The sequence below is a fragment of the Hermetia illucens genome, chromosome 2, assembly GCF_905115235.1.
Source record: "Hermetia illucens chromosome 2, iHerIll2.2.curated.20191125, whole genome shotgun sequence".
Lineage (NCBI taxonomy): Eukaryota > Metazoa > Arthropoda > Insecta > Diptera > Stratiomyidae > Hermetia > Hermetia illucens.
The window spans coordinates 117,336,647-117,349,351 of NC_051850.1; the positions used below are offsets into that span (position 1 = coordinate 117,336,647).

Below are 12,705 nucleotides of genomic sequence, written 5' to 3' on the forward strand. Positions count from 1 at the left end.
GTTTGTCATCCATCTACTTAGTTACTTTAATTATAATCGTTCAGCAAATTTCTAGTAATGATTTTTTTAAGAATGTAATCTTTTCTTTACTGGCATCTAGCACTGAATGGCAGTTAAACTTATTAGAAAAATCGGAGCCCCGTCTAATCTCCCATTGTGAACATACAATTAGTGTTCAAATATCTGACAATTAGATCTAGTGCAACAGTGCCGCTTTCTGTTGTAAACAAATCGGGGTATTCAATGACCCAGTTCGTGATAAGACTTAACTTTCACCCGATAAGTTAGCATTTATCAGGGGAAAATGTGGGCGATAAATTTCTTGAACTTCATTTTTATAAGCTTTATCCTAGTTATAGTGATCTTTGGTGCTTTGATAAATTTCCTTGAGCCTTACCTTCCAACAATCATAAAACAATCGTTTCGATATGGGAAGATGTCATATAAAGGTGACCAGAGTCGAATTACGAGCCTCCTGGAAATCCCTAAATCGTGGTTTAAACATTTCTACGTGTTTTCACTTATCTGGTCGATCGCGGCAGTAGCATTAGCTGCGAGATGCTACTTGGTAAGTTTACAATCAGCTCCCACGGTTGTCCTCTGGTTTCTGGATATTGTCACCGGATCTAAGGAGCGGCAAGTTGAGGTGGACTCAACAACGTGCCTCATTGCAGTAGTGCTAATATTCCTTCAGTGCGCGAGGCGCTGGTATGAGACACATTTTATTCAAATCTTCTCATCGAAAAGCAAAATCAACCTTTCACACTATTTGGTTGGATACTTTCATTACTTTGCATCAATCACAGGAATTATCGCGAACGCTGAAGGATTTGTCAGAGGTGATTATATGAATTAGTGGATAATAATATGATTAGAACATGAGCATAAGCTTCCAACAGAATATACCAATCTTTGAAGCTCTGCACTTAGATAAGGTTTGTTAATGGACTCACTCTTGCTGATGAAAGTATTGACGATTTTTGTTCCTCTTGGTTGTGATTTTCAGAGGGTTCCATTTTCAGTTCTAGCGGAGTAATGCACGCCTCAATTTTTTCCAATGGCTCAACGGACCAAATAGATCTTTGGCTTTTAGGATGGTTTGTTCTCAGCCTTCTCGCTCTATTTGGATACTCTCAGAGGTAATCTGCTGTCGGTATCTAGTAAATCCTTTATTTTATCTGCAAGGAGGAATGGGTAATATATTTATTTACTTCTAACGACAGTGCCTATGTGCATCCACCATACGGCTCGTCCTGCTCTTTTTCATCTTTGCCAATTGAAGTGTCCGATATTCCCTAGGTAATAATCTCTTAGGTTAGTCTTACATAACAGAAACTAAGCTCGAAGTCAAATCAAATTTAGTAGCTCGGTCACGGTCGCTCCTTTGCCCATGGACTATCTCCGGATCTCGTACGCCGCACAGTGCATTTGCTAGGCGGACCTATCAGGCGGAGTTGTTTTCAACGGAGGAAGGATAACAAAATAAACTCCATTTCTGGAAAACTATGATCGATATTGAATGTAGATCAGTCAGGGGAGAGATTGGCAAGGAAAAACTGGCAATATAAATAGGTTATTTTGCTCCAAATTTAATAAAAATTGGACCGTCTATAAAAATTATAATAAATTTCATCTGCCCTACGTTTTTCGGCTCCTGCGAGGCGTGCAGTTAGCAATGGACCCTACAAGCAATGCAACGTATCTTGGACCAGGTGGACTTTGTAGAAGATTTTAGACTTCATTCAATTTATCTAACTGAAAACGCTACTGAAGGAGCTTTACTGCAGATATGGCTGCATAATTTTCAGCTAGTGATCAGCAATCATCTTTAAATCCTCATCAGGCACCAGCTTTATGCATTGACTTAGATTTGCTCGAAAGACAGTATACATTTTTAAGGTCTGCGATTAACGGTCTGCATAAAGACTGCTTTTCCAGCCTATACTCATATCAAAATGTTGCACATGAAATTTCGCTGGCGCAGATCTTTTTCAACTGAAAGCATAGAATGTATTGGGAATTGCAAATTTAGGTGAAGGGGAAGAGTTAGAACTAACATGCAACATGGGAATTCAATGACAATACCAACCATGGCAAGTATACGGCCACCAATGACATATCAAGCACCGATGAATATTCGTTTCTTATAGCTATGGTGTCAGGTGGTAGAATGAGTCAATTCTATTGTTGTAACAATTGTAAACCTTCCACCGACATTTACGTTATTTACTATAAACAAATAATTAACTATTGATGCAAAATTTCACTCTTAAAAGCCATATAACGGTGGTATAAGTACAAAGTTAAACACACGGTCTGGCTTTCTCGGCAAAGTGGTTTTATTTTATTCAGGACACTATGTCCTTCCGCTTCGATATATTGATTTGCGCAACTTTAAACTTGTCGAATGACGATTTTGGGTTGTTGACCTGCTTGGCTCGGAGGATGTTGATACACGCCTTTTGAATGGTCGGAATGTCAGCATAGTGCATGCCTTTCATAGGCAAATGAAGTTTTCCAAATAAATAAAAGTCGCAGGGTGCCAGATCAGGCGAATACGGGGAATGATTGACCGATGAAATGCGATTTTTGCTAAAAAAATCGGTGATGAGCATCGCTCGATGAGACGGGGCATTATCGTGCAACAAACGGCAACTCTCTTCCTCACGATAATCTGGCCGATTGCGACGAATAAGATGCAACAACCGCCTCAAAACACCAAAATAATATGACATAGTAACTATTTGACCTGGTGGAGAACAATACGACTCTTTAACGAAATCTTTACAACGTTGGATTCTGAGCAATTTTTGGTCGTCAGTGGGTTTCTGCGGTGCAAAGTGGGAGCAAACCTTCCGATAGCCCAATTTTTGGATATTTCCAATTCCATTTCCATAAATTGCAACGACGACTTAAACTGAATTTTGAGAAAATCATGAAATTTTTCGATGATCTCTGGCGTAATCACGAATTTCGCCTGGCCAACATTAGGCTTGTCATTGATGTCTTCACGACCGTTTTAAAAACGCGTACACCACCCATGAACTCTTCCGCGGAATAGACAATCATCATAAATTTATTGCATCAATTGAAATGTTTCGGTAAACGTTTTACCGAGTTTAAAATAAAATTTAATATTGGTTCTTTACTAATCAAATATCATGCAATTTTTACTGGAAGTCGGGAAAATATGTACCTTTCGAACGCTTATATGATGACGCCACAACAAATATCCCTATTGAAAAAGTCCTGTTTACTTTGAGACAGACTGGTGATGCAGTCGGAATTCAAACCGGCGCACAGTGCACCGAATGTGGCCAAAAATCGAAACGATCAAGTTGCTGGTATATTTTCATTGGTTTTTGTCATCTGGAGTTAATTTTAAGGATCAATGTTTCGCATGATACAAATAAATTTAAAATGCAAATAAATGCAATTAGCACGGGTGGATAGGCTGTAGCTTTTCCCTCATAGGTGTAATTCATTGGATTGCTTTCAGAAGTTGAGCTCACATTTATAATTTTGTATAGTTATTTTAGATTCAAAATTTAATGGAAAATATAAATAATATACATAGTAGCTGTCTTTCTCAAAATAGAGTTAGTAGGTTTCGTTTTCCTCTGTTCCTTGAATCCGTCACTTTTTGTAGGCGGTTGGTAGCTGAAGGGTAGAATACATTTAAAAAGCCTATTCCAATCTCCCAGCATACATAATAAACCTAATGGCATTTATATCACTTTAATAAGACTATCATCCAACAAGATGAACAACATGAAGTTTAACTTCGTTGTGGGGTGGCTTCACAACCTAATTTCACTTGTCTTTTCAAAAGTTTTTTCCATCATCTTCTTTTACTTAACTTTCACTAGGCTTGCATTTTTTGGGAGTCGAATTTGAAAGTAATTCACGTTAATATCTGCATAACGCTTCCAAACTGCCAAAATTCAAAATGTATAGCCAAATTTAGGTGCGTGCAGTAAATTTACATCAGAACTAAAGAATTATTTTTATTGAATTGATTATAATTCACTTGGAAAGCCTGGGAACTACCCCGAGGGTTTCTATCTCTTTGCGTTCTCACGCTGCAATATTTTGATATTGCGGGCACCATTTGTTTTTTTTTCTTTTTTGTAATCATGAAATTTCCATCTTAAGGATTCTGAATATGAAAAAAAAAATCATAGTTAATGACAAAACGCGTTTTGACTTGAGATGCTAGGTAAATAAAGAAGACTGTCGCTTTTGGGCAACTAAAAACTCAAGAAATATTCATAAGCACCGCATCTACGATGCACGAGTCATAGTGTGGTGCGAAATATAGGCTGATTGCATCGTGGTGATTCTTCAATTACAACTCACTGTCGGTTCCTCGGAATATGCTTCAGACCCACCAGGCCTCTGAGAATTTACTTACTTAAAATAAAAAAATAGTCCTAGCACGCTGGTTACCGTAGGGTAAAATGTCTTGTGCTACATTAACATAAAGTTTGGAAAGAATTTGAAGTCCAAAGAAGAGTCCAACAATGTTGACAAAGTAACGTCCTTCACGCTCCCTTGTAAAGAGGACCTCGAGGGTTTCAATCAATCCTGTCAGCTTTCTTCAAACACCTCGACTCGCCTCGACTAAGTTGATGATTTCTCCCTCTTTTCACACTGCGTCATAGATCTTGCCCAAATGGCTCTGAATTTGGAGAAGGAAGCAAGCAGAGTGGAAAAATAAATAACAACAAAACAAAGAATCTCAGTCTGATGATTAATGGGCAGAATATTGAGGTCGTCGATCAATTTGTATACCTTAATAGTGTTCTTTCTGCTAATTGTGGCGCTAAACTCGATGTTTTTCGATGCGTTAATAGATTCAAATTCTCTTAAACTGTTTTATTTAAAAGATAAAAATGCAAGTACTTTAGCACCACTGTAAAGTTGGAGTCTCTTCGCGCTAACATTCTCTCTGTATAGCATATGGAAACAGACTATCACGGATATCTCCGTTTCTACGCACTTTGGCTAAAGCAATCTCGCAATATCCCAGAGGGCCAACGTTGTTACAATCACTAAGATTGTATCCCTCTATCACATATTCTTTTCAGAGATTATCTTGGCATTCAAATATCACTTTTAGGAAGCCCTTCCATTTAATTCCATATCGCATTTCCCCTAAAGGCAACTAATTTCTAAATTGGTTCTTATTACAATGCACAGTTGGTTCTGCCTAAGTACACCAAACATATGAATTCAACGCAAAACCATTTCCTACAAAAATCTATTTTCACAAAAGACTATTTCATTACTGATACAACTGAAGCAAAATGCACATTTCACAAAGTTCACTGCGACACTGTATTTCAGCGACGGGGCCTTCTTATGGCACTGGCTTAAAGTAGTAAGTAAGTAAAACCGTTCAGGGGCTTTAGCAAAAACCTGAAAAGAAATTCTCCCTGCGATTTGTAGTTGACATCGTGATTTTTATTCTGGCGTGCGATTTCTGGTTAATCGCTTCTTGCCCGTTCTTGATCTAATGATAAGCGACCCTCTAGTGACATTGCGTAAAAAAATATACTACATAGGTCAACTCGAGTGTTTGAAAATTTTTTTAGTTTTCGATTCTGATCCGGAGTGAAATTCCACCTCCTGGGAATGAAATGGTTCGTCACCGTAATATGCAGGCACTCATTATTCCGCCGCTGGGTATAACGGCCTCTCCGCTTCACCTGTTTTTCATGCATTTCGAGAAAGTTTTCAACAGCGTCAATAATAAAGTGTATCTGGAATGTTTCACGCAGGGGAGGCAATTTGCAGAAATTAATGCCTATTATTAGATGGATATAGACGATGGCAAATGCCACGTGCTGCATCGAGGTGAAATTTCTGAGGAATTCGAAATTCAAAGCGGAGCCCGGCAGGGTCGCATTCTGTCATGAATACTATTCTTTTTTGCTATCGGTGACGGTCTTCATGCTTGCTTGTCCGGAGGAGTCAATAGACCATTTTTCCTCAAACACCTCGACTAAGATGATAACACCTGTTCGCTTTCACTGAAATTTCCTTTGAAACAGCCTCAAAGTCAAAAACTCAAATTAAATGTAGTCACTGCCAAAACTAACTATGATATGAGAAAAATATTTTCCGAATTATTCATTTTTATAATAATTTCAGGTTCAAATGCACGTCCTGTAAAAATAACGGATCTCAACATCTTGGGAATTGTAGCTGTGATGTTATTCTTGTACAGCTGGCTACAACAATACTTATCGAATTTGACTCTTGTAAATCTGCGAAAAAGTAAGGATGGAAAAGTTGTGACTGAGGATCATTTAATGCCTCAGGGAGGATGGTTTGAGGACGTCTCTTCGCCGCATATGTTATTCGAAGTGCTGATGTATGTTGCTCTAATGCTTCTTATGCCTTATTCTGTGACAATGCGGTATGCTGCTCTTTGGGTCCTTAGTAATCAGGTGAGTTGTTTTAGGTTAGGTTGTTAGGTTGTTTAGGAATTTGATCTGCATCATGTTCTAATTAAAACTTCATTGTAATTATAAATGCAAGGATTAGACAACTGTGTCAATTTTTTTCCGAAAATAAGCCAATTTAAAAAATGCTGAGTTCCTATTATTACATATTTAGTGCTTTTCATAAATACTATTCCACATATAATCCGGTCAATTCTTCCACACTCTGGGGAAGCTCTCGAATTGCCGAATTTCTGTACGAAGGGATGTAGAAACTGCAGGTGAGGTTTGACTGTATTGATGGTCGCATATTACAGTGACTAGCCATTTCATCCACAAGAGGCGAACATTCACCGGATGTGATACGGTTAAGAGCCTTGGTGAAGTGTTCCTTCCACCTCATCAGCTATTCATAATTGCGAGTGAGGAGTAGACGGTTAATGTCCCCCACTGGACCGTCGAAGGATGGTTTGTTTTACACAAAACCTTAAAAACGATGACGGTTCTGATGTTGATTAAGCTTCGCGGTGGAGGTTACCTAGGAACGTGGGAAGTATTGACTGACTAAAACTACATGGGAATATATATATATTATATAGGAAGTCCTGTTTTCCGATTTTTAAAAAGTGAGAGGAAAACGACGTATAGCAATGATTTAAACACACATTTATTATTATGAACTCTTCGTGATTGATATAGTTACCAAGACCTTCCTCGCCGTCTCATTGAATAAGGGATCATCTTTAACAACTTTCGGCGAGGCTTTAATGAACCCTTTTGGCTCTCTGAAATTTTAGGATTTCCTCAAAATAGTAGGATGTGACAAGGCAGAGGAAGTTGCAAATATGCAACATAAAATAGTTGACATTTGAGACGAAATGTTTTGAAAATCGTTTATTTATAAACAATTTCAGATTTTTTTTTGTTACTACTTGTCATGCCGGTCAACATCTTCCCTCTATAACTTGTTACTGACTTTCAAAAAATACTAATTTCGTCAATTTTACATAGTTATTGCTATTCCACGATTTCCGGTTTTACTGAGATATATCTGAAAAATAATAGAACCGAAAGCCGTAATGACTGCCTATGAGAAAAAATATAGCATTGGTTTAGATTTATTTAGGAAAAATTAGCTGTAACACTTGAAAATGTATGTTATTCATGAAATTAAAAGGTTAAAATTCATGAAAACAATTATTAATTTTCTAACATCATATATGTATACGTGCCAATTGGGTATTCTTTTATAGCATGGCAGCCAATTAATTTCATAAATTAAATCACTACTTACTTTCGTTTCCAATATCGTTAGTATATTTTTTTTTCTAGGTTGAAACAGCGTGGTTAACACACAAGTGGTATCAACAAACATTTGGCTCAAAATATCCCAAGAGGCGAAAAGCCATTTTTCCTAAAATTTTGTGAATTCCAGAACATGGCCGTTGTGTTGATGATTGTTATAAGAAATAATTTGTACAATTTTTTAAAATAAATATACAAAACTAATGATACTATTCGTGGCTAAATCTTTCGATACTATGTATAATAATTAAGTCTTGAGACAACCCCAATTATATTATCATATTTAGGAACTTATAGTTTACGTCAATCAAAGAACTGTTTCTTCAATTCAACTCACTTGCTCTAAATGGTTGTAAAGCGAACACATGTTTCTTGTCGTCGCTGTAAACAATTCCGAAAAGTTTGCTGACTGAATTCCAGTTATTCTACATTAAGTAATATAACTACTCCAACTCTAAACAAGAGCGAATTGCTGAAATATTTCCTTTTGGTAATGGGAGCGTGTTGTTATGAAATCGTAATCCTTTCTGAAGCGGAAGTATTGGATACCCTTTGTTGTGCAGTGTAGGATGTTATTTTAGCCGATTTTTTATTTGAATAATGAATAAATTCAACAAGGTAAGTAAACCTACCACATGCCCGGCAGGGTATTGCTAGGACCCACTTTGGGATTTCTATTTAGTGCTATCAATCACTTTGAATCTATTTTATTTACCATTGTATGATCGAATGAAATCTGGTGTGTTGTTCCTAATTTACATTGCTGATAAAGAAGCACATAGGCTTCCCCTGAAGTTAGCAGTATATTGCGCATTACAATTAGGTAAATTTTCCTTTGCAGCTCTAAGGGAGTTCATTTACTTCGCCCGTGAAAATCTTCATTCCTTCCTGAAACAATTGAAACTTAACAAAAACTAAAATCTTGAGGAGAATTTATCATGAGCCTAAATAGAAACTAATTTTTAATACATATACACTATGCAAAATCCGTATTCGTACACTAAACATTTTACGAATTTTTCAGATATTATACGAAATCAGTACTAAATTTGTCAAATGAAATACAGAAATTGTATTGCTTACAGTGTCTGCAATTGTCCAATAATGCAAAATATTAGCTGCGATCACTATTGCATTAACAGGAATGGAATTTCTTGTTTAAGTCGAAACAAAATTCGTATTCGTACACCCTGTCGATCGGTTAAAATATGCAATACTTGTTGTGCCACCTTGTAAAATTTCAGTTGTTAACTTCAAGTAAAGTGTGACAAGTAATTTCGAGCAAAGCATAGTTTAAAAAACGTCTTTTTAAAAAAAAGAATTATAATGGGTATGTAATCTGGTGAATTGCTTAACAAGGACGGCAAATCCTTAAGGGAAATAGGAAAAATTTTCCATAGAAGTCATTCTACCATCCAAAGTGTCGTTGCGATTTACAAAGAGACCGGCAGAATTCAAAAGGCAATACGAAACCGAAATAGACTGGTTTTAACAAGGCGACAGCAATCCTTTATTCGACGCATAATTGTGCAGGATAACATTGATTCAGAATCAAATTAACTCCGCAGAGTGTTCGGAATTACTTGCGGAGACATGGCTCGCAAACCATTTATTGGAAAGGTCAATAAAAAAAAAGAGTAAATTTCGCAAATAAATATCTTGACAAGGATTTCCGCTTTTAGAGAAGGGTAATTTTCTCAGGTGAGAGTAAATTTAATGTAAAAATGTCTGACAGGCGTATGCGAATATGGCGTGAAAGGAATATAAGGGTTTTCACTAGAAACCTTATACCGACTTTCAAACATGATGGCGGTTGCGTAATGATGCCAAACAATACATTCAAATTTTAAGAGTTAATTTGCGTGAGAGTGCCCGAAATTTGAACATCCACAGAAAGTACATATTTCAGCATGATGATGATCCAAAACATACTGCACTTAAGACGCGCCTTTGGTTGCTTTATAATTGCCGAAAACGGTTGAATACGCCTCCACAGAGTCCCGACATAAATCCCATAGAAAATTTATGGTCTATTTTTAAGAAAAAAATAAAATATTATATCATGAAGAACACAGGAGGCCTTAAAATTGCTTTGCGTACAGAATAGGAAAAAAATTCACCAAATTAAACAAAAAAAAAATAGTGGAATCTATGCTAAATAGGCTTAAGGCAATAAAAAAGGCACCCAATAAATTACTAAAAATAATATTATGTTACGTTTTTTTAATCCATAAGTGTACGAATACGGGTTTTGTTTGAATCAGAATATGAAATGTTGTTTTCAATAAGGCGGTCAAAGGGTAGTATAGGTCCCAGGGCGAAAAGTGGATTGGTAGCATAAAACCTGGGAAACGCCTGCTGAACCAACACCAACAGTTCTACTACCAAACTCTATCTCCACCTCCACATGGTGATCGCTGGGAGTACTTTCTTCATGAAAACTGCAGACGGAGAAGGATGAAGGCGAGTCTCCCGCACCTAAAAATGGGACAAAATGTACCAACTGGTCCTCCAGGTTTGGGGGTTGGGGAGGGCTGACAACCCTACACGAAAAATCGATGTTACGAAGCCACGAAAGGAGCATCGGATAGGAAGGATCTTACAACGACAAACCCGGTAACGACAACGGATTAACGATTTGCGCATTTTCTCATGGAAAGTGCGCTCCCTGTACAGACCGAATGCTGCTGAGGAGCTAGCCAATACCCTGTCCGAATGTAAGGCTGATGTAACAGCGTTACAAGAGATGCGATGGACAGGGACCGGTTTCCTGGAGAAGAGCCGCTACACCATATATTATAGCGGCCATCCAGTAAACCGTGTGCTCGGATTAGGTTTCTTAGTGAGCCAAAAAATGAAACCTGCTGTTATCGGCTTTGAAAATATATGCGAAAGGCTATGCACTCTGCGTTTGCAAGGCAAGTTTAGAAATATAAGCCTCATAAACGTTCACGTCACTACAAACGAGACTGCAGAGTCGGAGAAGGATACTTTCTACGAGGCAGTTGAGCGGACCCTCGAAGCCTGTCCCAAGTATGATATCAAAATCATACTTGGAGATTTCAACAGTCAAGTAGGGACGGAGCCCGTATTTAGGCGATACGTCGGCTTCCAAAGCTTACATAGGGATACCAATGATAACGGACTTATATTATAGAGGTATCACGTTGCCATAGGGTCGAAGCTCTTACTGTACAAAACTATGATCTTGCCTCATGTATTCCTCGGAAACTTGGGTTCTTAGCAAGAAAAATTGCGAACTCTTGGCCGCGTTCGAGAGCAGAATCCTTCGAAGAATTTTTGGCCCCCTACATGAGGATAGACGATTTCGTAGCCTACACAATGACAAAATCTATGAGCGATACCATGACCGTCCGGTTGTGGATAAAATCCGGCTGAATAGGTTACGGTGGGCGGGTCACTTAATCCGTATGGATGAGGATGATCCCACCCGGAAAGTCTATAAGGGCAATATCTATGGTAGAAATAGAAGACGAGGCTGACCCTGCCTAAGATGGAGCGATGGCGTAGGTCATTACGCCAGACAGCTTTTAGGGGTATCGAATTGGTGGACCTCAGCGCAAAACCGGGATGTCTGGAGTTCCTTATTAAGGCAGGCCTAGACCGGATATCGGTTGTTGCGCCGTTCATGATGATGAATGATAACGGACTGCGGATTATTCAGTAAGCAGTATCACACGAAATGGTTGTTGGAAGTACCTGGTTTGCGCGGAAAACCGTTCACAAACATACGTGGGCCTCTCCAGACGGGACCACTTTCAACCAAACTGACCACGTGCTGATTGAACGCCGCCACCTCTCAGCCTTGATGAATGTCAGAACATATGGGGGGCCAATATAGACTCGAACTACTATCTCGTTGGCATGGTGCTCCGAGCTCGAATTACGATACTACCTACAATCCCCTCTGACAATCAGGTGAGAGTGAATACTGAAGCCATCCACAACACAGCCCTCCGCGACACCTGGAGGAGTTGTTTGAAAAGTCCTTTATTGGGGTGGATCGGTATAAAGACCTTTTTGACAAAACACTCAATTTAACAAAAAAACCCGTGTTAGGTCAATAAAAAACGAACCGGTAAAATAGGGCAACTTCCGAAAAATAATCGAGGACGCAACAACCCCATTTTGGATCTTGGTCTTGAAGAGCGGTATATCAATTAATTTTAAGACCATAACGGTACGATAGGAGGCAATCTGGCCACCACTACGTTCCTCTGGGACCATTACCCTGGTTTGACCTGGATATCCTACTCATGCATAACTGAATAGACTGATAACTGACTTTCATTCATGATACAAGTCTCGTCGTCCGCCGGAGGAGTGTTGCACCCCCTCTCCGGGGTAAGTTTCGGAAAAAAGTGTGGTTTAACATAAAAAAAAGTTCTATTTTTAAACAAAAAAATCGTTTTTTAAAATATTGATACGAGCCTGCTTAAAGCCTGCAAAATTCAGTAGCAGGAGGAATAAATGATTGCGATATGATTTGAATCAACTACTTTCAAAACTTCTTAGTAAATGTGGCGATATCATTAAACAACCAAATTTAGGTTTGAAGGAAAATACAAAGATAATCACAATCTCTGCAAGAGTCTACATCACAAATAGCTTTCGATCACATGCTCACAATTTTTTCTTCAGCAATGCTGTCGACCTTCAATCCACGCCTCTTTCTTTTCCTAAATGATCGCAATCTATACAAGCTTTCTATAACTCACTTTCTTGACAACTAATTCTTTAAAAACAGCATTGTGGTCAATAATATATTTTAAAGTAAATTGCAAGCTCAGTTTTTCGAGCCCAAAATGCTGCTAAATTTGGATTAGCAAGCATTCAACAAAAATGAGTCAATACTTCCAAATCTACAAAACGAACGTATCTCTGATGACGTCCTTGGGGTTATCAAAGGTCTCTTGAGAAAAAAATCTGG

At 38.2% G+C, this 12,705-nt stretch overlaps 1 protein-coding gene across 1 annotated transcript; it reads left to right on the forward strand.

The window, feature by feature from the left end:
• Positions 1 to 173: 173 nt before the first annotated feature.
• LOC119649470 (polyprenol reductase) lies at positions 174 to 7,966 on the forward strand. The gene is made up of 3 exons (XM_038051627.1): positions 174 to 839; positions 6,157 to 6,455; positions 7,782 to 7,966. The coding sequence occupies exons 1-3, from the start codon at positions 305 to 307 to the stop codon at positions 7,875 to 7,877; spliced, it is 930 nt and encodes a 309-aa protein (XP_037907555.1). The 5' UTR covers positions 174 to 304; the 3' UTR covers positions 7,878 to 7,966.
• Positions 7,967 to 12,705: the final 4,739 nt, after the last annotated feature.